The sequence below is a fragment of the Motacilla alba genome, chromosome 1A (assembly GCF_015832195.1).
Source record: "Motacilla alba alba isolate MOTALB_02 chromosome 1A, Motacilla_alba_V1.0_pri, whole genome shotgun sequence".
Lineage (NCBI taxonomy): Eukaryota > Metazoa > Chordata > Aves > Passeriformes > Motacillidae > Motacilla > Motacilla alba.
In genome coordinates this window covers 21,163,630-21,188,360 of record NC_052031.1, presented here as the reverse complement: position 1 = coordinate 21,188,360, position 24,731 = coordinate 21,163,630, and the positions used below count along the sequence as shown (strand labels likewise).

Genomic DNA, 24,731 nt, shown 5'->3' with positions numbered 1-24,731 from the left:
AAATAAAAGAAATGGAATTTATTTTGTGAATCAAAATGAAATTTCAATAGCCACAATCAAAAGGACAGCGTGGAGCCCGGGATCGGCGCTGGGTGAACCTCGTTCCAACCTCTATCACATCGGAACCCCCAATATTCACGAAGCTCGTCTGGTGAGCCTGGGTTTTATACTGTTTTTCTTGCCCGGGGCGAAGTTCCTCTTGTTCTTTTCTTCTCCTTCACATATTCATGTAGTTTTCTTTCTCTGTTCTGAGTTGGAAGAAGCCTGTCTCCAGGTGGACAAAGCAGTTCCTGGGTGTACAATAGCAGTCTCCCAGAAAAGATGAATGTTAATTCCGTTATGAGAACCAGGCATTGGGGTGTGGGTTCTGGGTTATCTCCACCTCGAGTCGTTATTGATCGTTGATGGCTTGGGTGTTCCTGAAATCGCCCAACACTTCTGCAGTGGCCAGCTCCTTCACTTCCAATTTGGAACTCTATTCAGTGGCCACCTGTGATTTCACAAGGTAGTGAGGTAATCTTCTCTCCAGCTTCGGTGTGCGATTGCTAAACCTCGGAACTATTTCTGACAGGCATCCCACAGATATATTTTATTTCATATATATCCTTTTAGAAGCACAAATTCATTCCTCTATTTATTACAACACGTACTTACACTGCATTTGCTTCCCCCACAGAGAGGAGAGAAAACCTTTTAGCACTCTTAGAAGTGAGAGACAGCAGCACTGTCTAGAGCCGAGTGTTGCAGAGATGGGGGCAAGCTGTGAACCTGCCACTGTGGGGCTGAGCAGGCTGCCAGCCCTGCTGCTCCTTTGGGCTTGGGAAGATGATGGGTTTATGATGTAAATGAAGGTGGACAGAAAACCACTGCACCAATCTCCTGCTGATCACCTGCATCACTTTTTCTCCTCTGAGACCCAGGGTCTCCTTGATGGAAAATGCATTCACTTTTTCTATGGCTGCTCCTTGTGACCGTGACAAGGCACCTGATTTTCTGTAGACACCTCCCGTCCGAATCAGTACAGCCCAAGGACATTACAGGAGCCAAAGAAAAAGAGGATTGAGTATTTCCACCAGGGCCCCAGCATTGCTGAAGTATAACAACTGCAGAATTACTCAGCTTGTTCAGTCAGGAGTGTTCTCTTTTCTTTCCCCAAAATAAATCTCCATGTGTTTGGGGGCTGGAATCGGCCCTAAGCAGAAAACCCTAACAATCGTGCAGATTAAAGGGCACAATGGAGGATTTTTGCCCTTGCTGTGGTTTATCATATTCATCCCACAGAAACACAGTATTTTCTGGTTTTGACAGAAAAGCTTTGCTGTATCTGCAAGAAGCATTGCCATCAACAGGAGCCACAGGAGCCTGTGTTGCCTGGTAAGGCTGTGCAATGCAACACCCAGTACCAGCAGGGCATGCAGCAGAGGTTTTGCCAGTCTGCAAAGGGCTTTTTGGGGCTGATCCTTCAGTAAATGAAGCTTCTTTTACATCAGAAGAATCTTGGAATAATAAACCTACACCATGTTTTTATATCATAACATTGTTGGAGAAATACCCCCACAGTGAACATCCATACAACTGAGATCAGCCTCTGGCACTAATCTCTGGTTTTAGCATAAATGATAGCTGAAATGTGGTAAATTTTCTCTTTAAGAAAGAAGACAATAGGCTGCACAATGTTTAAAAAAAAAACCCAAATGCCCCTGATGAATTCTTATTAACTTGCTCATTGACAACTAGAGATTTTTTGCTAATTAGCAGTGTGTCTTTTCAGCAAACAATTTCCCGTAACAAACTTCTTGAACTTCATCTAAAAAGTAAACATTGGAAGTAGACAAAAAACCCCTATACACAGAAAATGGGTGAGGAAAAGCTATCTTTAGTTGATAGTTTGAAAGTCATATTGAATACTTTGCCTAAATGACAGTAATGTGCTGTCCTGAGAGGACATAAAAAGCACATGCTAAATGGAGAAATATGTGTGTTTTTCATGCTTTTTTAAGAGGATTGACTATGTGGGAGGAGGAGGAAACACTAAAAGAGCTTCAGCTGAGAAAGGAACTACTGGTAATTATCTTGTATTGTCACCAAGTTCCATATGTAAATATCCAGTAACGAGCTTATAGATCCTGAGGATAGAAAACTGTTCAGCTTTAGAAATTGAGTGTAAAAGAGATCTAATCTTGTGTTCAGCTATTCCAAAGCCAATTCTATTTAAATAACTAGATCTATTTGAACATGCACTATCAAAATTATGAAAGATTTGTTAAAGTCATAGGGTTGCTGTTTTCTTAATGAGCATAATTAGCATTATAAGCAAATGGAATTGCAGTCTCCATCATGACTGAACAATTAGGTCTGCTTCTGGTGTCCAAAACTGAACCAAGATTTTTGCACTGAAGTAACTGGATGAAATTGTGAGGGTTTGTTAAGCAATTTAGCCTAGTTTATTTCCTTACTGTCCTTACATTTTTATTCAGTATATGAATATTTAGCTCTGATGTAAAGCAAGAGATATTTCTGTTTCAAATATAACATACAATAAATCAGTTAGCATACTATAGATATAAGCTCAAATCTTGATTCAAATTCATCTTAATTTGATTAAAGAAGCTTTCTCTAGAGGCAAACATAAATCTTACCTCATAATGTCCTTCCTGAGCTACTGATTGTTAGAAATGTGTCAAGAAGGAACTTTGCCCATAAGAATTCACTTTTGCCCATAAGGAATCTCATCTTTTAATACTTTTAGGTTCACACTAATATTTGAGTTAGATGCCAGAATCAACAAAATAGATTTTCTCCTTCAGCAGGGCCAAAAGCTTGACAGCCTGCCAGTGGCTTGGGAGTAAAGCAGGTCAGGTATGCTCTGATGGAATGGACCTTGGTGTTTGAAATGCTACTCTACTGAACACAGCTATTCCATTTAAAATACCTCATATTTTAATTTTCATTCTCTGTAAGGTTAGCTCCAAGGGATGCCCATCTCTGATTTGGCAGGTCCATCCCAAGGCAGACTCTGCAGGTGGCTGCTGAGTGGTGGCAGAGAAGCCCACAGTAATGATCACTTCACCAGCCTCCAGGTTCTGGTAGCTTTTGGTTAACTGGCAGGCTCATTTAGTTTTTGGCTGTTATATTGATTTAAGGCCCAAACCACATAGGTACATGGGCACATAGTGAGCTAGAAGTGCTTACTCTCTTTAACTCACTTTTTACTCATGGTCTTATTAAACAGAGGTCACTTTGAGATGTATAGAGTACAGCACAAACAATTAAAATTCTCCAGCTGAAAAGAACAACAGAGATGAAGAAGAGAATGAAAGATGACAAACGAAAATGAAATAAACAGAAGGGAAGAATAAGGCATTTTATGAATTCTTAAGCAGTAACACCATGACTGGCAGTAAAATATGTATTACTCTATTATTAGGGAGTGGTGCATTGAAAGCAGAAAAAGGTAGATTTTTGGTATGTTTTCAATTGATGGACTACCTTCTGTCAAATTCAGTGTAAACCCAAAATTCTGCAGGGTTTTTAATATGATTTGTAGAGTTCAAGTCTCTACAGTTTCTTCTGAGTACAGTTGCTAGGCATGGATATATTTGCAAACTTTGATTTTTACTGCAGTGGATCTCCAGGAGGAAACAAAGCAAAGTCCTCAAACAGTTAACAATTACTTTCTTCCCTTTTATTTACCAAAGAAAGGTTAAAAAAAGTCAAGCCCTACAGGCAGTAGGACCTTCAGGATCTCAACATACAGTGCTGCCTTGTGCAGGGATGAGGACAGCCAGAAACAGGCACTGAGAAGGCACAAACTGCCCCTATTCATCTGAAACCAGGCTCTGCTAGACTAAATACTAGCACTGTTAACCCTTTCATTCACTAAGGGGAGACATCAGAAAAGCAGGGTCTTACATGCTCTCTTATCTGAAGGGACTTATCACTCTTAACAGGCCTGTGTGTTTGAAGAAAAAAAGTCAGGTGTTCTCTCAGGGGTCTTTGTTTTACCTGGGTCACTGTCACCATCCTCAGCAGCAGTAGGGGGGTCTGTATTAGAGTGGAGTATTCAGTGTCCAATCTGTTTTAACCTGGGGAAGCTAAGAAACCACTGTAATTACAGAATTCTATCTCCAAAGACAGAAGTCCAGCTTATCCACATCTGAACAGGATCTCTCCTTTTCTCACACCTTCTTTCTTCCTCTTCTCTTGTCAAAAGCCAAAGGCAAGTGTTCCTCCATATGAAGCAAGGATGCCTTAAGGAGGAGTGAATAGTTTAAGAGACTGGTTACCCCTAAAGCTTTGCAAAAGCAGTGCTATGCAAACCTCCAAAACCAGTCCCAGCTTTTGGCAGGCTCGTCACCAAATTGTCATGGACCCCCAGGAGGCTGGATGCAGAGGCACGGCATTGCCTTTGGGGGATCCCTGTCCTTTCACCTTCCAGGTGCAGCTTCCAGCAGGGCTGGACACACGCAGGCATGTCTGGAATCATGGACAGGTCAACAACCAATGTCAACCCCCAGCTTAATCACACAGCCTTAACGTGGGGCTCATGAATGATACCTGTTAAAGGAAGCCCTAAATGAGAAAGAGTTTACTCAGAGGTCACTTAACAATCTAGATGAATTTTTACAGATAAAAAGAGACTCCACAGAGAATCACTATATGAAATGAAGATACCTGAGCCAGTTTCTTGTAGAAACCTCCCATGTTTTGGCAAGGAGAGACCACTGTTGTCTGTTGTATCAAGATTTGCAGGTAGGTGAGCCAATTTTAAGTCAGAAATACATGCTGTGGTGTGGATACTCTGGCCACAGGTCTTGTACAGATTGATGAGATATTTTCTTTTCTGCTAGGTTAGAGAAAGATAGGCTGTAGCTTCCTTATTTGTGAATACTTTCCACAGGGAGAAGGACTGTTCACCTTTAAGTCTTCCAGTGGATAGATTGTGCAAAATGAATGAGACTTACTTACATGTTCAATTTAAAAGAATTGATCTTCAGGAAAACAAAAGGATTTTCCTTTGCTCAGGGGAAAATTAGAAAATGAAATAAGACACTTGAAAAGACTGATAAGAACAGTCAGTAGAAATTGCTTCAAAATAGACAGAGGAAAGAATTTTTAAAAAATATGAAGTATAACTGCTGGCTACAATTACAGACAGGATACCTTCTTTCTTAAGCTTTTGTGTTCCCTATACAACAATAAAAACACTAAATAGATTAATCTAGCACACAAATGTATATTAAATCAAATTGGAAGCACATTTTAGGGAAGAATTTGTTCTCTGGTATAAAAGTGAAGAGGCTAAATCTATTTGTTTACTGACATATTTGTATTGTCTTCAGCAGGGACTATCACATGCATATCCAGCTACTATTAGAGAATTTTCTTCCAGATTGTATGTGTTCTGGAGTCTCTAGTGACAATTATGAAATTCAACAAGTTATTGTTGAACTGTATGTATCTCCCATCTCCTAAAAAGTTTAGGGTGGTAAGACCAAAATTATTAAAAAAACCAAAATGTAACCATCCCAGCCTGCAAAGTTTATTCAAATCTTCTCTCTTCAAAATTCACTGTGGATACAAATGAAGATTCTAATATAAGCCAATGATGGAATTTCTCTAACTAGACAAAAGAATGAGTGCTTGTGGAATTTTTGCATTTTGTTTAGGAAAAAAATAACCTTTGTGATCACAGAAAAATAAAGGATAAAATAGAAAGGATGAAATACATACATAATAAAAGAGAAAAAGCAAAGATTCTCCTTTAGCTAAAAATTACTTACTAATTTGAGTAATAATGCTGCCACTAGCATTTATATTAAATACATTAAACTGAGAATCCTGACAGGCCTGATTTCTACTTGAAGAAAAATCCCACAAACATGTTAGTCAGGATGCTATCTTCTGCTTTTCAGAAATAAGAAACTGTGATGCACAACACATGCACAGGGACAGAAATCTTTGACCTCTGGCTTGAAAGAGGCTGGGACATCCAGGCACAAGGATCCTGGCACTGCAGGTAACACTGCACAGGGAATGTGTCACCACTAGAAACAGAGCACTGGCTTTCTGTGCTGTCATTTTGAAAATGCCAGGGAGTCTTTGTCACAGCTTTTACTTCCTGAAATACAAAAACTGAATCAGCCAAATTATACCACAGGGAAAGCAAGTAGCCGAGATTTTAGGGGTTAAATGCAGTGCATGATGAAACACGGTTCTCCTGACTGGTGAACCTTTAGCTCTCAACATGAGTCAGTGTTTCTGTAGCAGAGAAGCCTGGGTGCCCTGGAGTATCTCCGTCTGTGACTTTTTCATTGTTTCTTATTCATCACAAAACATACCCAGCTTTTGAAAATTTGACATCTACCAAGGACAGGTGTTAAATGACTCAATCAAACACAAAACAGTAGTGAAAAAATACAGCTCCTGAAGACTGAGACAGTACATGCAGGATACCATTAAGTTTCAATGATTCATATAATCTGCTCACATTGACTTTGGCTGAGCTTTTCATAGAAAAAGAAAGAAGGAAGAAAGTTATAACTCCTCCTAATCACATTTCTCAGTGATACGAGGAAATAAGGATTGTTTCAGCATGCAGACATAAGAAGTCAGGATACAGAAGATCCACTTCAAGGTCCCTGCTTGCCTTTGCAATTTGGGCAGATCATTAGGTCTAGGTTCTTAAAAGAAGTAAGAGGAGTCAGCTTTCTGCAGGCAGTTTACTTCTTATAGGTTCTCCCCTCTGTAATAACACCAGTGTGTCTATTACTACAGCAGTTTTGCCTTTCTGTGGCTATGCTGAACCACCAAATTTCAAGTCTCACCTATAAATTAAGCAGAGCAGGGGTCTGAATCTTGCTCTTCCACCCTAGAAATAACAGAACCTAAATTTCTGATTCATCAGAACATGCACAAACATATACGTGCTGATGCTACTGTGCTAAGCCTGTATCCACCGACAGCCTGGAACCTTAGATGTGCTCTCCATGCACAGAAAAGAGAGAGCCTTGCTAAGGAGACAGACAAATTTTGAGCAGGTTTTGCCTTCAGTCTTAGTTCCAGCACAATAACAAGGGGATGATGTAAGTGGTTTGGGAGCTCTGTTAATGCTACCTGGCAGAAAAAGCCCAGAAGCAGCTCAGCGATATATCTGAGCACATCAACAGCACTCAGGCAGCCACAGGGCAAGTTGCATGTATTTACACTGTGTCTAAGACAATGGCCCACAGATACTAGGAGAGGTTTTGAATATTCTTGTTGTTTAATGAATTTGGGTAATCTACTCAGAATTTCAATAGCAATTCACATTTCATAGAATCTATTTTGCTTCTGAGTGCCATGAGCACAATAGAACAGTCTCACCATGGAGCCTAACATCACACAAATTCTTACTGAGATGCAGGACAACATGCTTGGAAACTTCTGTGGTGTCTTTAGGAGCCGTTCCCAGAGCTGCTGGAGCAGCAGCTGTGGGAGCTTACATCACAGTCTCAATGACTGAACAGGAGATGAGCAAGTCACTGACATCATTCAAATGCAGAATTTATTTAAGGTTGAATGTAGGAATTTATCTTGGAAGTGGTAAAATAAGACATCTCTTCTGAGAGATATTACTCAATAATTTACCATTTGTACTTTCACCTACACAATTATATTTTGACACAGGTCATGAAATGTTTTCATTAGAGATACTGAAATACTTACTAAAGTTTCATAGTTTTGAATTTTTCAATGGAACCAGGGCTGTGACAATTAGTGCTAATGTATTAAAGGCTTACATACCTGAAAGGTATAAGGTCTTCCAACCTTACAATCTGATTTTCCATTTCATCACTCTTCTATGTTTATCACCATGCTCTACAATTTTCTCTAGTTTTGTTAAAAAATTAAATCTTTTCAATAAGCAAATCTTCAGTCATCAAATTCCCTCTTGTTAATGGACAAATCTCTGACAGAACTGGATTCAAACCAGACATAAGCAGCTTAATAATTTTTAGAATAATAAAGAATTATTATTTAATATTGAAGAATATTAAAGAAAGTAAGAAAAGCAAACACAAGAAAATTTCAAGAGTTCACAGCATCAACCCCAAAAGTTGGATGGAAGAAATGCAATGCAGTACTGCATCTTTAACATAAGGAATCATTTATCATGACACTTGGATGGCTGTGACAATACAAATTGCTAATGAGGTATTAGTTTAACCAATTTAGAGAACAAATTAGAATAAAAGGGTGTCAAATTGCTACAGTTATCCATGGCAAGGCAGAGAAATAGCTAAGAAAAATGCTCCTTCAGCAGCAGAAAAGGCAAGGTTACACGGGGTACAAAGAAGCCCCACTGGCTGGAGACTGCTGTGCCACACAAGGAGAAGCTGTATTTACAAACACAGCATTACTGATCTTCAGATCCTATCTTGTCCAAGGACTTCTTAAATCATTTCCTGTGGGGGTCAGTTTTTTGCTGGGTATGGGTTTGTTGCAGCTGTTGGGTTTTTCTTGGTTTGGTCTGGTTTTGTTGTTTTTTTTGATTGGCTTGGTTGTTTGGCTGGGGATTTTTCCAGGATTATCATATGTGTATTGTGGAAAAGTTTAAATGCAGAAGCAAACTGCACCTCTCTGAGACACAGAACATGTAACCTGTGAGCTAGCATCAGTCCTTAGCAGAGCTCACACATGCCCAGTGCCCAGTGGAAAGCTGGAAGCACCTCATATCCAACGCAATGGGGACATTTCGTGTCCTGGTGCGATCTTGAACCTAAAATAGCAAAATGTGATCATTTGATATTTCCAAGTAAATTCTCTGTTTTTTCAATTTGTTTCTTTTAAAGTGCTTCCTCCCATTCTGCTGTTCTTTTCCAAGATCCTTGAGCTCCTGTTGTAACAGAAAAGGCAGCTGAGGGAAACAGGTCTCTCAGCAAGGAACAAAAAGGGAGCCTTATTCCCATTCTTTATAAATATTGGCATGTAAAAAAGAATAGTAAAAATCAAAATGCAGAGATGGGAATATGTATTGGAGGAAACACAGGCACCAAAGTGAGGAAGATTTTTGTTTCTATCTTTTCTCTTTAATCCCTTTCATACTTTATGGAATGTAATCAAGCAAAGGCAAGTCAATGAAAGGTTTTATCAGGAAGGGACAGTTGCCATCTTCAAAAGTGACTGAGCATGTGAAACAGGACTTTAAAAACTTGGGTAATATCTCAAGTTCTAAGCATAAACAAATGCCTGTGGTTAAAGCAGACTGCCTTGCTAGGGCCCCAGTATCAGCTTCAAAAGTCAGAAGAAGAACTCGCATGTATGTTAAGATTCATATTCATATTAATTAATTTAAACTGGGTTTTTTTCAGTTGAAATTGTTATAGGTTAAAGTGGTAAAGAAAAAGAAGAAATACTGCTTGCCCAAGAATATCACCATGATTGGACACATTAAGTTTGGAATCTACAAACAAAAAATAGAGTCCTTTCCAGAAGTTACAGCAAGCTCTTTAACATATATAGAGGCAGGTATCAAGAGGGAGGTAAGAGTGCATCAGTTATATTCAGTGTTAATTCCAAAGCATGAATGTATGAAATTTTCCTTCTGCTCAATACAGCTGCATTATTTATTTAATTAGTATTAAAATACAAGCTATCTATAAAAAATTCAGTTCCTCAGCCTGTGTCTACACTTCAGCCTGCTGCCCAGTGTAAATATGAGCCGGCTTGCCTGCCAAGAGCAGAATGTCTGCTTCAGCCAAGAGTGGGGATATAAGCTTTGCTGGTGAGGATAGGCACTTTGCAGTCTCCAGCCTGGCTTGCTTGTAACAACTTTGGATTTTACTGTATCACATTGCTGCTGGCAGTGTTGACATACCCTCATTTTAACAACTCTGCAAACAGCAAGAAGCCATCAGCAAAACACAGAGTGGCTCTCAAAACCAGCTTCAGGGCTGTGAGCTGCTAGTGAATAGCAGTCTCTGTGAGAGCAGCATGGTTCTGAACCAGCACACAGAGCCCCTGTGATTAATATTCATGCTACACATCCCAGAACAAATAGGAGATGCCAGTCTGATTCAAAGCTCTCTGAAATTGATGGAAACCTCTCCATTGACTGCCATGGGCTCTAGGTCAAGCCCCAAGTGTCCAAGTGTGTTTATACCTTTTAAAATAGAAGGAATTCACTCTCCATAGGTTTCTATCCCTCACATTTATTGTCAGCAAACCTCTGGCAAAAAAAAAAATGCCTTTCTCTGCAATGAGACTCTCACTGAAGCCAGTAGGAGCTATATATACAGAGATGGAGGACATAAACTCAATGTAGAACCAATAGCATACTGGAAAGAATCTTGATTTTGAAATCACACGACACAAAATTTAATTATAAAGTGAGTGTTTCTTTGTAAGAAGTACAAAATAACTCAAGATTTTGTATACCTGCAGGTTAAGAAGAAAATTTTCAATGAGGCACATTGAACCTTCATAATATAACATTAAAAAAGCCCACTCCTATAAATCTAATCCCATCTTCCTTAAACACTCTAATTATATCCTCCAAGTGTGAGAACTCAAATGTTAATTAAATATGGCCACCTAAATTATGATATGCAAAGTTGATTTTTTCTTAGTAAAGGAATTTAATACTACTCATAGGTGTCTTTGTTAAATGTAGATTGACAATCAATTTAAAGAATAAAACCTCATTTATTTTTATGCTACTTTATATAAATTCTCTGAAGCCCAAGTCCTCTCAAAATAGTGTACAGTAATTGGATTAAAACTACCTTCAAATACTTTCCACCACATCTTTTACATGAAAACACCTTGCAAAGCCCACAATGTCTATATAAACATTTTACAGTGATTATAAAAAAATTACTACAGAATTAAATAAAAGCAGATTGATATGGATCCTTCTCCTCAACCAATGAAATCCTAGCACCATACAAAATCTCATGATTTAAAACCGAGTGCTGGCTCTCCTTCTCTCTCTCCTTCTTTCCTTTTAATAACCAAAAAAATTATTTTCCAAAGCATGACTGTTAATACAGATTGGTTTCAAGAGCAGTTTTTAACAGTGATTTTTTTTTCCTGTATTTTGCTTCAAGAAGAAAAATATGAAGTAAAAAAAGGAAAAAGATGCAGGAAATAAAGTCCTAGGGTCAATTAACAGTGAGTCCCCACGGAAGCAAAAGTCGACATTTCACGACGAATGGTACTGAATGGGGAGAGCTCCAGCTCTGTGGTGTACTCGTTGTCATTGTCATCACTCGTCACCGTGGAAGACTTCTGGATGCATTCATCACAGCAGCAACAGCAACACTCCATAAAGGCCCGGCTGAAAGGTTTACAGAGACAGAACAGGAGAACTGGGGTAACACAGGACTTAAAGAACAAAAGGAACTGACTAATGAGATGGAGGAGGTCCATAGTCTGTTGAGAGACCCCTGTGGACATGTAGGCAGTCACAATGTTGCAAATGTTTTCAGGAATGATGCAAAATCCATATAAAATGGTCAAAGCCACCACTGTGCAGTTCATCTGACTTTCCAGCTGAATTTGTCGCTTGTTCCCCCTTGTGCAGGCTTTTTCCGCCCTCCTGATTTTCCTGGCTGTCACCAGGGAGCAGGTGATAGTGAACAGGGTAGGCAGGCAGAAATAGCAGCCGAAGTACCACCAGAGCCGTGCCCCGTCGTAGGTGAGCGCCAGCACGTAGATGGTGTCGGGCAGGGCCGTGGAGATCTTGACCACGCAGCGCTCGCCCGGGGGGCTGCCGCTGTGCTCGGGCTCCTCCCTGGCCAGCTGGCGCAGCACCACCTCGGGCAGGGCCAGCAGCAGCGCGCCCACCCAGATGACGGCCAGCTTGGCCGCGGTGGAGGCGCAGTTCTCGATCATCTCGTAGTACATCTGCACGTTGGTGGCGGCTCGGAAGCGGTCGATGCACAGAGCGCACAGCGTGAATGTGGTCACTCCCAGAGAGGCCACCTGGGAAGGAGGAAAGGTGGCACAGGTTAATACAGGGGCTGGCTGGGGGAGGGGGAAAAAATGTGGGGGGGGAAAGGGAAAAGAAAGTGAGAAAAAGAAGGGGGGGAAGGGGGAGGAAGAGAAGCAGGTGAGCACCATGGTGCTGAGCACCATCAAAAGAAGCATCTCAGACAGCACTTAGCTTCCAGTGTGTCCTGGTTCAGGGCAGATTTGGGAGAGAACCCCCAAAGGGGCTCCTCTAGAAAAGCAGATTCAATTGGCCCCTTCCCCCACCCAGTTCAGGAGAATATACCTCCTTGGAGAAAAGTGGAAAAAACTGTTTATTAAACAATAAAACCTAGACAATATTAAACAATAAAACCTCTTGCTGCTCCAAAAGAAATTACAAACTCAGAAAGTCCCCTCCCCGGGTTGCAGCTCAGCTCACTCAGTCTCTTATCAGTCCCTCTGGTGCTGGAAATGCCACGACCCAGGCCTGGCCCAGTGGGCCACAAGTGCGAGCTGCCGGTGCTCTGCTGGGTGTTCAGTCCAGAGCAGGTTTAAATAGGTCCAAAAAAAAAGGAAAAAGAACACAGTCCAGGGAACTTCTCTACCTCAGCTAGCTAAAACTAACTAAAACAAAGGAGAGCTCTGTCCCACTGTCTGTCCATCCGCAGACAGCACAGTCCAGGAGCAGGAATGTGGAGGAGTGAGAGCAGTGTCTGAAAACAAACTGCGTGCTTCTTCTCTCCCCCCTTCACTCTCTGGAACAAGTCTTAAAGGTGCAAAACTTATTATTCACCATAAACAGAACAAGATGAATAGGGATAAAAGCATCATATAGTCAACCTAGGACACAGAGTTTGCTGAGTTACCATCCAGCATGCATTCCAAAAAGAGTACATGCTTCTATTTTTTCACCTACAAATTCTTATTCCAGCTTGGTGTCAACTTCTCCTGGAGGTCCAAGCAAGCATCTGTGCAACACTGAGTGGAAAAAAAAATATAGAGGAATTGACTAAAATTTAAAACTAAACTGTTTCCTCTCCCACTTTTCTCTAAGGGGTGTTTTCCAGAGAGATTGGTTCCACCACAGGGGTTGGAGTTTTAAGTCAAAATGGGAGAGATAGGAAAGTCTTCCTTCAGCAGAAGTTATGACCACATAACAAGATCATCATGCATGCAGGGGATCAAAACATTAACCTTCCATATCTACAAAACTTAGAAACCCTGGGGATGAGGCATCTACTGAATTGAGTAGGATCCAACAACTATTTTGGTAGACTTAGGCTTTTGAGCAAAATTTTGATGGAATTTGAGGCACATAAAGTCATCCCCCACCATAAGTTCAAAGAAACTGCATTTGAAATCTTTAGACTTCCAGAGCCTGTGCAAAACTAACCTTCACTACAGTAGTTAGGCTCTATATAACCAATAATCAATACTTCATTTAGAAAAAATTCAAGGAAAACCCAGGCTTAATTTCATAGGAAACATTCTGTGGGAGAGTGTACTGGAGGCCAGGAGAAATGGAAGAAGCTTCATTCTTTAAATGATTTAAAGATGGATTGGAGAGAGCTGTCAATTATATACTGTGAGGAACAAGTACAGAGCAATGCTTATGTTCTCTAGCTTTAATAATCATTATTCTATGCATGAACAGAAATCTTGTGCTGTCATGAAACATCATTTCCTGTCATTTTATCCTGTTTATAATTTAATTTCCTAAAATAAATTTGCAAGAAGACTATATACATTTTGGCCTAATTCTATTAGCAATAAATTCAACTTCAGTTCAAATTTAAAGCAGAACTCCCATTAACTTCAATTGGAGAAAGACTAAGTGCCCTGTTGAATTTTAATACACTTATTTTCTTGGGTTTGCATACACGTGTTATGCTGAAAATGTGTCGTGTAGGAAAAAAAAGCAAAATATTATTGCTAATAAATGTAAAGAATGCTTACTTTTAAAATGAATGAACCATATCTCTGCAATTAACTGGGAAATATAAAGTAATATTAGGCAGCTCACTATAATTTTGCTTATCAAAATTTGATTTGCAATGCTATATATAAATTTCATATAGGCAGACTTTAAGAAACACTTTCTGATTTTCACCATGACATTGAAATAATACTGTTTATGCATCTCTGAAAAAAGTTCTTCAAAGACAGCACAATTATGCACACTTATATAAATGTGTCATTAATTTTGGCCCTCAATATTTAACGGCCATATCAGATTGCTAAAATTGACTGTCACTGAAAAATATAAGGCACTTGGAATTACAACTGCAAGATGTTGGCTTGCTTGGAGAATTCCTTGAAGCAGCTTCCGAAAAGATGGAATATGTAAGATGCAATCTTTTATTTAATAACTTGCAGAAATATTTAATAATGACAAGGCACTACTATAAACATTTTTAATAGGCAACCATTGATTTGGAAGTTTAATTGTCTGACAAGATTCAAAGAAAGCTTGGTAAATACAGCAAAAAAATAAAAACATTGAAAGAAAAATCATTACAGGGAAATCTTAATGAACAGTGATAAACTTCGCCAATGAAATGTGATTTTCCTGTATCACAGCTCAGAGTCAGATTTTTTAATTCAAGATTAGCAACTTTTTTCCCAAAATATTTAAATGTGTGTGCAGTCTTCAAAGCTCTTAGTGACAGCAAAACCTTAACATGCAACATGAATAACAAAAGGGTCAGGACTCAGCTCACTACAATTATAAGAGACAGGGAAATAACTGAGATCTGGAAATGACTAGGGATTGAAATAAAAATCAGCAAAACAGAAGAAAACCCGAGTCTCTGTACATTAAGATAATTCCTTTCAGCTCTGGCGTGAGCCTCCCCCCACGCCAAGGCAGACACTTGTAGTGCTTCAGCATTTCATCGCCAACAATTGTTACCAGCAGCAAGACATTGAACTCTGCAACGGCTGGGGCTGGGCTAATGAGAGAGGACACGTCTGCCATGAACAAACATAACCTACAGGGCTCCTGTCACATCAACTGACCAACAACTTGGAGGCTAAAAACAGGGAAATAGAGCAAGAGGAAACAACCAGGAATACTGGAAGGCGGCTTTGCAAACCCTCCCGTGGATTTACTGATGAAACAAGCTAAACAAAGGCGGTGTCTCCCTGGAACAAGCAACAGTTTCCTATTTTCTGTAGATTAGTAGAGTTGGTGATGCCATGGAAAAGCTTGAAAAACCAAACAAAAACACTCAAGCAGATGATCATGGATTCACTCCAGCTGACTTGCTTAAATGTAGTAGAACAATTCAAGGGCTGGATTACTTACTCCACACAGCAGACTATGAGTAATAGCCAGAAAAATCAATGGGTGCTGCTCAAAACCTATGGGTGAGAACTGGGACATGCATTCTGCATGTTCACACAATTTCAGTCTAGGTGTGTTTCTTCATACCAGTCATACTAATAATTTGAGTTAAGCTGAAAGTGTGAAAAAATTCAGATAAGTTTTTGGGTATTATATTGCCTTGAAATAACTAGAGAATTAAGATCATTAATTTGACAGGGAGAAGATAAAGCACAAATTAACAAATGGTAAAGTGGTGCAAGGCTGCATGGAGTTTAATGGTGCTCTTCTTGTAGCAGCTGAATGTCTGATATGCTGTTCCAATCTTAATTCCACCAGCCTGGCAGGAAATGAGGCAAGGTAAGGGAAACTCAGGCTCAATAGTTTTTGATCATCACTTAGTTCTCTGGTTTATTTCTATAAAGGTCCACTGAAGATTCTCCTGCAGACTCTAGACATTCAGGATGACATAATTTTACAACTTTATCTTACTACATGAAATCAGAAAAGTCCCCAGATTTCCAACTGAATGGCCATCAATCTGCTCTGAGTAAGTGGTGAAGGAAGCCCTGCTTTGAGGAGATACCCACACTATTTGGGCAAAGAACTGCTGTTGAAGGGATTGCTAGCTACAGCATAGAGACAGAGGAAGACATTGTTACAAAAGAATCTCTTTAAACACTGTTGCTCTTTAAAAAGCCTTGACAGACTTAGTGGGCACTGTGATGCCCCTTCAAGCCACTGCATAAACCTTTGGTCATTAGCTCACCAGCTGTTAGTCAACAGTGTCAAAACTGATTTGAGGAACTGAGGCCACAGAGAACAATAACAAACTCATGAAATGCTCAGCATAATTGCTGTTCTCCTGTCCACTCTTCCAACATACTGGTTCCCCTTTCACAAACTTTAACAATTACCAAAATGTTCCCAGGCCTTTCCTGGCCTGCCCTACTTGTTCTCCTGGCTGTGGTCCCACAGCTCTTGGCCTTGGCTTCCAGGAGCAGAGAGAGACTCTGGCTGACCAGCAGAGCAGTGTAGATGTATTACACTGAGTTATGGCTGTGGAAATAAGACTCAATTTTGTTCCACTACTTTCTAGTCAAAGGTAATGAAAACCAGAAACAAAATCAGAAAAGGTGATTTGGGTGAAAAGAGCAACAAAGAACCAAATTCTGTAAGTGAATATAAAAGAGAGGTCGGGTCATTCCACCCAGTAAGACAAAGAGCAAGAAGTCATATTGCTGCTATCTACAAAAAAAAAATGTATTATGAGATACAAAAGTTACTTAAGCCAAAAGACAGTGAAAGTAACAGAATGGAAATCAACCAGCTCTGAGCAACTCCTGGCTAGAAACGGCAGTGACCATTCTGATGGAGAAGTGAGTGGAACAACGTAGACTAAGCTTATATTGAACAAGTTAAAATAAAGGTGTTATAAGACATGGACCTTTCTACCAGCTAAAGCTGAAGTTTCTAAGACAGAATATATTTTATGTTGACAGCAAAGAATTTGTTAAAGCTACATGGCACTCTTCATTTGTTACAAGACAAGATGGGTATACAAAACATTTTCCCATTGCAATGGGAAAGCTGAACTACAGAAGAGGTTGGTGACTACTATCCAAGCCACCTCTGAGCTATCAGTGACACCCTGTAGACTCTGTATAACCATTCCTGTTATAGCATATAAATGACTTTTTATTCCTCAAGCCATTATAGCTTATCATTTTCTTATGGCTGTTCCACATCCACATTAAACTTCATAGCTTTTGAACATGTTAATGCAACATACCAGGGATACTCCTGTAGATTTGTCAGTTTTCCCTAAGATAAATAAATAAATTTAGCACAGACTGCAATACTTTTTTTTTTGTGTGTGTTACTCTACATTTACAGTACAGACTCCAGTAATAAGAATAGACTACTGCAAAATAAAAGATCAACCCATTGCAAACAATTATGTAATATTTATCAAAATTTCTGTTCTTTTTATTAAAAAGTTCCACTCCACTCCCAAAAAACCAAAAAAAACCCAAAACAGAACCAAGAAAAACAGTCATTATTAAAAAAGAAAAAAAAAATCTGTATTTCTTACAAGAATTGCTATTGAACATTAATGTCTTTTTACATTAAAATAGGGAAGAGTCTCATATTGAAAGCACTACTGTGGTGCGGCAAGAATAATTCAGTGGCCAAGAAGATCTGGGGCCAGGGTACAGCTCTGACATCAGCAACTACCTTATGCATTCCAAATAAAAATCTACATCACCTATCTGAAAGATGAGATGATAATTCTGAAATCTACTGTCAGGGATGATGCTACACACATGGAATAATAGGTACAACACTGTTGTTTCCCTTGAAGTACTGTCAACACTCACACCAAGGAGTCACAAAGCACACATGCTTCATGTGATATTTACTCTTAATATCTTATACTTCTGTATATCACAAGACATACTGCTTAGAATCAGAATCCACTTTTGTGTGCCACTCTTGAGTTCTGCTGGAAGCAAAAGCCAACAGAATAACAAGGCACTGGAAATACTCACTAGTACACCACATGCTTATCCAGGGGCTTGGAAATATCCCAAAACACAAAAGGATTTCATTTTTGTTCATTTTCCTGTTTGCAATCTACCACACTCCCAAATAGGTAATTTTTTTTTCTTTTTTCTGTGCCACTCTCCACTGAGGATCAGGTTCTCATCACACCACACAAGGGACTCCTGCACTAGTTCTTAATAGCAGCAATATGGAACTACAGATAGAAATCTACCCCTTCCTCTTTTTGCAGGAAAAATCCTGTCATATGGAGAAATTACATGATAGTGTTCAGAGCAGAGTCAACAGAGATCACAGATGCTGCCTTTTCCTCTCCACACATATGTAACTTAAATATTACTGACCCAATTTTAAACGTACTCTGACACAAATTCATTTCCATGCTGAAATGCCACAGGCAAAGTTTAGCCAAAAGCAAAAACTTAGAGGATCCTAAGGACAGGATTTGCAGAGGCAAGAAAGACTGACAGAACAACCAACATGGCAGCTATCATCATTGTGCCATTAATACCTAAAGGGCAGAGATATATTAACACTTCAGTTTTAAATAATTATTGTGTGATAAGCACTGAATATATTCTGCTCAGTTAAAGACACATCAAGCCATTGCCCTAAAAAACACTCATGATGAAGCCTTGAAACTGCAAACATCTCTGAGTGTCTTTGTCTGTGACCCAGAGGAAACACTGGAGGTTCAGGAGCACAGCTCTGACTAGAGTCAAAGAAGAGACAAAGAAAATGCTGCACATCAAAAGACACAGAAAAGACAGATAATACACAGATTTTATAAACTCCCATTAAAAATGTATTTGCTTCCCTAAAGTGAAACTTAAAACAGAGATCTCACAGCTTTGGAACAGGCAGAGAATAGCAGCTTTCTCTGTGCTTCTTGCTTACCTCTGTCAAATAAAGAGAAGTGGGAAAAGCCTCACCTCAAATTGCCCTGGAGGATCAGCTCCAGGGAAAGAGAGTAATTCCTATTTCAGTCCAAATCAATCCTTATGCTTTCCACTAAGAATACTAATTGTGATAGCTTTCCTGAGCTGGAAGTTGCCCACAAGAAACAGGAGTGATGCCACAAATTCATTGCCAAAAGCACATGCAGAGTTTGGGCATCAGATTTTGGAGGCTTTTACCGTCAGCCTGCTCCAGAATCACACCCACCTTGTATGCATGATATGGTCCAGATGAGGACACCACAAACTTTGTCCTGTTCTTTGTAAGGTATATGGGAAAGGCAGAGTGCCTCATGTTTACTAGCACTGAATTCAGGGCTGTGCACCATACACTGGCCTCAGCAACTTCTTGCTCTGGGCTAGACTGCATAGGATGGTAAATCAGCCTCTGCAAACCCTCATGCTAGACCATTCCTCAATTCTAAACCCTTACTTGGCTATAAGTAGCTTGATTCAATCTAGAATGCAACCCCCTCAAACAAAGCTTCTTGTGTAACCTCCAAGAGCAAAATGCACACAACTCAAGCAAAGTTCCTTCTTCAACCTGAAAGAAGGTTTCTAGTCCTACCTGACAGAATCCATTTGTCATCTTGTGCAAGTTGCTCTGGGCCTTAAACAACTTATTTAATCTCTTCACTACTGGCTTTCAGCATTAAAATAAAATAAAGAAAAAAATGCAACGTCACATGACTAAAGTTGTAAAATATTTAAAAGCACAGTAACAGTACAGATTTTGTCTACATTTATATTTCTTTCTATTAAGGCCTAGAATCAATCTGTAAGTAGGGAAACTGGAACTGTATTCAAAAGTTCAAAAGACTGAGTGCTTTGAACGAAACCAAAAAGATTCCACATCGGCAGGAATTAGCCAAATTCATCATCTTTCTATTGTCATTTACCTCATGTCTCCTGATTCTGAGTAATACTGACAAAAGTATATGAAAGACAAAACAAACAGTGTGCAGGTAACCACTTCAGACATGCATGCCAAACCCTAGACTTCTGAACCATGCAGAAAAGTGTCAGAGTACTAAAACAGCAAAGGAGAAACACATCTCCACATATCCTTGCAGAGTAGCTGCATCAGTTGTTCAAATCCCCTTCTCAATGCTTTTCAGTACACTCAAAACTAATAGTTACAAGTGGCCATACTGTTATACAATATATAGCTGAAATTACTACTTAATGTACTTGTCATAGAAGATCTTTATTAGGTATGGGAAAACTGCCCTTTCAATTAAATTAGTGAAGACATTCCACTGCTGGAAGCTCAGTCTTTACCTATACAAATGTGCAGGAAGATACCATAAAACATTTTCCCCAGACTGTGTGTGCATATGTGTTATCACTAGCAGCAGATGCTTTGTTGGAATTCTACACAATATCCATAAAACAGCACAAATAAAAACCAATTGGCCACAAGAGGCTGACCTAAGAAAACTCAAGGTATTTCCCTGGGATCACTTGAAACCTTCAAACACCACAAAGCATGCTTGAATTATGTTAAAATGCTGTGATCACTGCATCACTTGCTGTGGATAATCAGCCATCCCCTGTTCTCTAGTTCTGAGAGTAAAAGCTGGTATGAGAGAAGACTCAAACCAATAAGGGGTTTTGATGCTTGAGATATTTCTGGATCTACAAACCCATGTGAGACATGTTGCTCTCCCTCTAAACAGCATATGCAAAAACCCCCAAAATAAAGACATAAAAAGATGGAACCAAGAGATCCTTAAAAGAACTAAGTACGGTGCAAACATATAGAAAATACAGACAAGAGGTTAAAGTGTTTCCATCTTCAGGAAGATGATTCTATTTGTATTCCACAAAGGTCTGGAAACTTCTCCTGAAGATAGCTGTCAAAGCTTTCCTCTCAAGGAGCTAAGAAGACTTCACCCTTTCCCTCTGTGTGAGAAGAAGATGGGCCTGCCCAGGTGAGTTCCAAAGGAAAAGAGAGTGTTGTTCAGCTGTCAGATGAAGGTACTGCTGTAAACAATCCTCGACAGAGCAAGGAGCAGCAGCTGTGCATGGGATGGATTTCATGACATGCTACAGATCTGCATTGCTCCTGGTGGGGTCAGTGTCACTGTGAGCTTAGATCAGTACTGGGAAAGCAGTGAACCTTTGCTCTAGCTGCCTTCTCTGCCTCAGCAGGGTCAAATCCTGATTTATAGGACAGTGTTCTTCATTCCAGGCTCCAGGTGAACTGTCGAGAGTCATGATCCACTGGTGTTCAGTATCTGCCACTCATTGCCACAGTTTACAGAGAGGGAAATCCAGCCTTTTACTCCCTCCTCTCAAGGTGATGAGTGACTTTACATACATGAGTATTATATTTAATGACACTGAACAAAAATTATACAATTCTAGGAGCAACAGAGAACCCTAAGGCTAGACCTCTTTATATTTGTAACTAAGAACTAAGACTTTAAGTTCTTAAGAACTTAACTTTAGAACTAAGTTAATTATACTTCCTCAAGGACAAGGAAAATGCTTTACTTTTAGACACCAGTATTAATTAAGCCTAACACAGGGACCAAGCTACCAGTTCATCCTTACTGGACTGGTGCCAGTTCTTGAATAAGACCAACTCTAGACATTTACAGAACTTTAAAGTGAAAAAATAAGATAACATTAAATTATAATGATGTATAGCAGCGGCAGAATATATTTTGGGATTACAGTTTTGAATTTCAGCAACTACATTTCAGCTAAACTACTTTCAGTTTGAAATACTCTTTAGTACCCAAAGTGCACTATTATTTTGCTTATGCAAAGCATTAATTTTGAGGAACAGTGTGGCCACACAAATCATTTAAACTACTGATCTATTTCAACTCTGCATGTGGATGCGCCAAAAAAGGGTTAGGAAGCATGAAATGTCACATGAAAGTCCTTGAAACACAAACTACAGTATCTATTTTAAATGAAATGGTTACTTTTAAAACACTGCTACTTATTTTAGTGGTTAACACAGCAGCCCCAGAATCCATTCCAGGAATTTTAAAGGATTCAAGCACTACCAGTTTCTCAATAAATACATATTTACTGCATCATTTCTTCTTAAATGCAAATCACTTAAGTGTACTGAGTTTTTTAAATGCAGGTGGTATAGTACTGGCCTAGAATTCAACTAAGCGTAAGACAGCTCCACCCTTTGTCCAATACCACCAGTAACAAACTAAACAGACAAAAACCAGCGGCAACTTTATGGCTACACAGGTCAGACACCCTTCTTAACACTTTAAAATACCGAAGTATCATTTGACAGTTAATTCTGTGTTACTGTGCACTAAAGTGCTGCTGAAACTGACACTCTCTGTATTAACAACATGTTGTGCATTTGAGGGTTTTTTGGGAGGGGGATAGCAGGTTGCTTTTTTGCTTGTTTGGGTTTTTTTTTGGTTTTTTTGGTTTTTTGTTTTTTTTCTAACAGCTCGTTCTTAGGACAAGAGAACCACCAGTTGTTTCCTCAACTCTCAGTTACAGAATAATGTTGGACATAAGGTTTTGGGAATACAGGAGAGCCAGCCAAAACTCCAGGCTACCAGCGTAGCAGCAAGTGTTCAGTTGCAGTAAATAAATAAAGGAGACAACCTGAGCACTGCCGGCAGGACTGTGGCCAGCTGTCTGAGAGCTTCTGTGACAGAGCCGCTGAACAGCTGCCAAGAACCTGCAGTTTAAACGGAGCTGGTGTCTTTCAAAAAAACAGCAGCAGCTAAATAAACGTGAGATTTGAACGCTGAAATATAAGTTAAGAGCCCAGACATTCCATTGATGGGATGATCCCATTTTTACAATCACCTCCTTACACGCGATCCCCTCAAGCCCTTCATCCGCTTTCCAGACTCATCTACACTTTACTAAAATAAACAAAGAAAAAAACTTGAAGTCTAATTCTGAGAGGATCACTTGTTGTCCAGGGTCACAGGGAGCAAGGAAAGTTTGGCAGAAGTCGTGCGAGTGGCAGGAAGCGCCGGACGCGCTCAGCGAGAGCCACAGAAATCGCGGTGCCGCTGGACCCGGTGCGGCCGCTGCCGACTCCACTCCCTGCGGGCCCCGCTCCGTCGCAAGAGCCCCCAGGAAACCCGAGCCAAAGCGCACCGGGACGCCCCCGGGCCGGCAGCAATGACAGCGAGCAGCGCTGGCCCCGCACACGGCTCGGGCTTGCGGCGGGGAAGCGCGGGGAGAGGGCCTCGGGGTCCGGGTATCCCCACTCACGGACCTTACCTCAATGTACGGGACGATTTTGCAAGAGAAGTCTTCCAGAAGCCACTTCTTGGTGAGCTCCTGGAAGATAACCAGCGGCAGGCAGAAGAAGACGATGAGGAAGTCCCAGAAGGCCAGGTTGGCCAGCAGGGAGTTGGAGATGCTCCGCATGTAGTAGTTGTGGCAGACGATGCACATCACTGCCATGTTGCCCATGATGCCGATGCCGAAGATCACCACGGAGAGGCACATGACGGCGTAGGCGCCGTACGACTCCTCGGTCAGCGGGTAGAAGGGGTTGCGGAGCCGGGCGCGGCGCCCCGTGGCGTTGCCGCGGCCCCCGGCGCTGCCGTCGCCGCCGGCCGAGCCGTTCAGGGGCAGCCAGCGGGGGCCGCCCGCCCCGCCCCTCCCCGCCGCCGCCGTGCCGGCTCCGGGCTCGCTGCTCCGCGCCCGCCGTCGCCCGGTCCCCGCCGCTCCGCGTGGCGCGCAGCTGCCGCCCGGCCCCGCCGCTCCGCCGGCCGCGGCGTCGGCCCCGCGAGGGAGGGCTCCGCGCCCGGGCAGCGAGGCGGCCGCCCGCCGGCGCGGGGCGAGGGGCGGCGGGGCCGGCGGCGAGCGGGCGCGCTGCGGGGGCGCCGGCGGCCCAGAGGCTGCGACGGGGTCCGGGGCCAGGGCGCAGGCAGCCCACGCACCGAGCACCTGGCAGAGCAGGGCGAGTGGAGCGTGGAGGGGCCGCATGGCCGGGGAGCGGCGGGGCTCACCCGCTCTCCTTCAGAGCTGGCGGTCGCCTCGCTCGGTGGGGCTGGGAGCGGGAGACATGCTCGGCCGGCTCCCGGGGATAGCCGGCTCAGCAGCAGCCACGACGCCGCTGCCGCCAGAATCCGCCGCGGCTAGCGGCCGGTGCTGGGGGCGCGACGAGCGGAGCGGCAGAAGCCTCTTGTCGCCGACGCCCGGGGCAGACTCGGAAAGTTGTGTCGCCGTCTCCGACGCGCCGAGTTAATGTAGCAAGTGCAGCGCCGGGAGAACCCCCCCTCGGCGCTCCGCCCTTTCCCGGGACCGCTGCCTCCTCGCCAGCAGCCGCACCGCTCCCGTGCTGCCCATTTGCGTCCTCTCTCCGCCGCGGGAACACAGTGGCTCTACGGGTCAGGAAAGGTCCCTCTAGGAAGACACCTCCCCTCGCCGAGCCGTCACGAACACTAACGCCTCATCTCCAGCACCTCGGAGAACACAGGTTGTTGCGCGCAGCTTAAGGTGTTTCAGAGCTTTGCAAAACTCTTGCCGGGGTCGATCATTGCACCCCCCCAAACACTCGCACGCGGGCAGGGGACGGCGGGCACGGCCAGGGCGCCAGAGATGCTGCCGGCGCCGGGCGGGCAAGCCCCGGGACGGATCCCTCGGGGCTGCTCTTGCCTCCCGAGTCGTGCGGGCACCAGGTGAAGCGGGGCGGCAGCCACGGCCCCCCGCGCAGGCAGGGGCTGGTGTAGGGCGGGCTGCGCTCCTGCTGCCGGCTCCCCGCTGCTCCAGCCCCGCTCAGCTCGGTGCGGCTCGCCGGGCTCGGAGCGGCTCCGCCGCGGCTCTCGGGGCGCGCCGGAGAGGCGGTGAGCACCGCGGCGGCGGCCGCAGTGCGCAAGCGCCGCCCGGCGGCGCCGCGGGGCCGAGGCGCCGCCCGCCGGGGCGAGGCGCGTGTGGGGCCGGGCAGGGGCGAGGCGCGTGTGGGGCCGGGC

General features: G+C 42.4%; 1 protein-coding gene across 1 annotated transcript; it reads right to left on the bottom strand.

Moving 5' to 3' along the window:
• On the bottom strand, window positions 1-24,581 carry GPR37 (G protein-coupled receptor 37). The gene is made up of 2 exons (XM_038153410.1): window positions 23,032-24,581; window positions 1-11,967 (listed from the first exon to the last, which is right to left on the bottom strand). Exons 1-2 carry the CDS (start codon window positions 23,743-23,745, stop codon window positions 11,149-11,151), a joined length of 1,533 nt encoding a protein of 510 aa, XP_038009338.1. The 5' UTR covers window positions 23,746-24,581; the 3' UTR covers window positions 1-11,148.
• Between the last annotated feature and the right edge of the window lie 150 nt (window positions 24,582-24,731).

Excerpts from the sequence above, each read along its gene's own strand:
- GPR37 (XM_038153410.1), bottom strand. The coding sequence starts at position 23,745 with ATGCGGCCCCTCCACGCTCCACTCGCCCTGCTCTGCCAGGTGCTCGGT. Across the intron at positions 11,968-23,031 it reads AAATCGTCCCGTACATTGAG|GTGGCCTCTCTGGGAGTGAC; the intron begins GTAAGGTCCGTG and ends CCTCCTTCCCAG.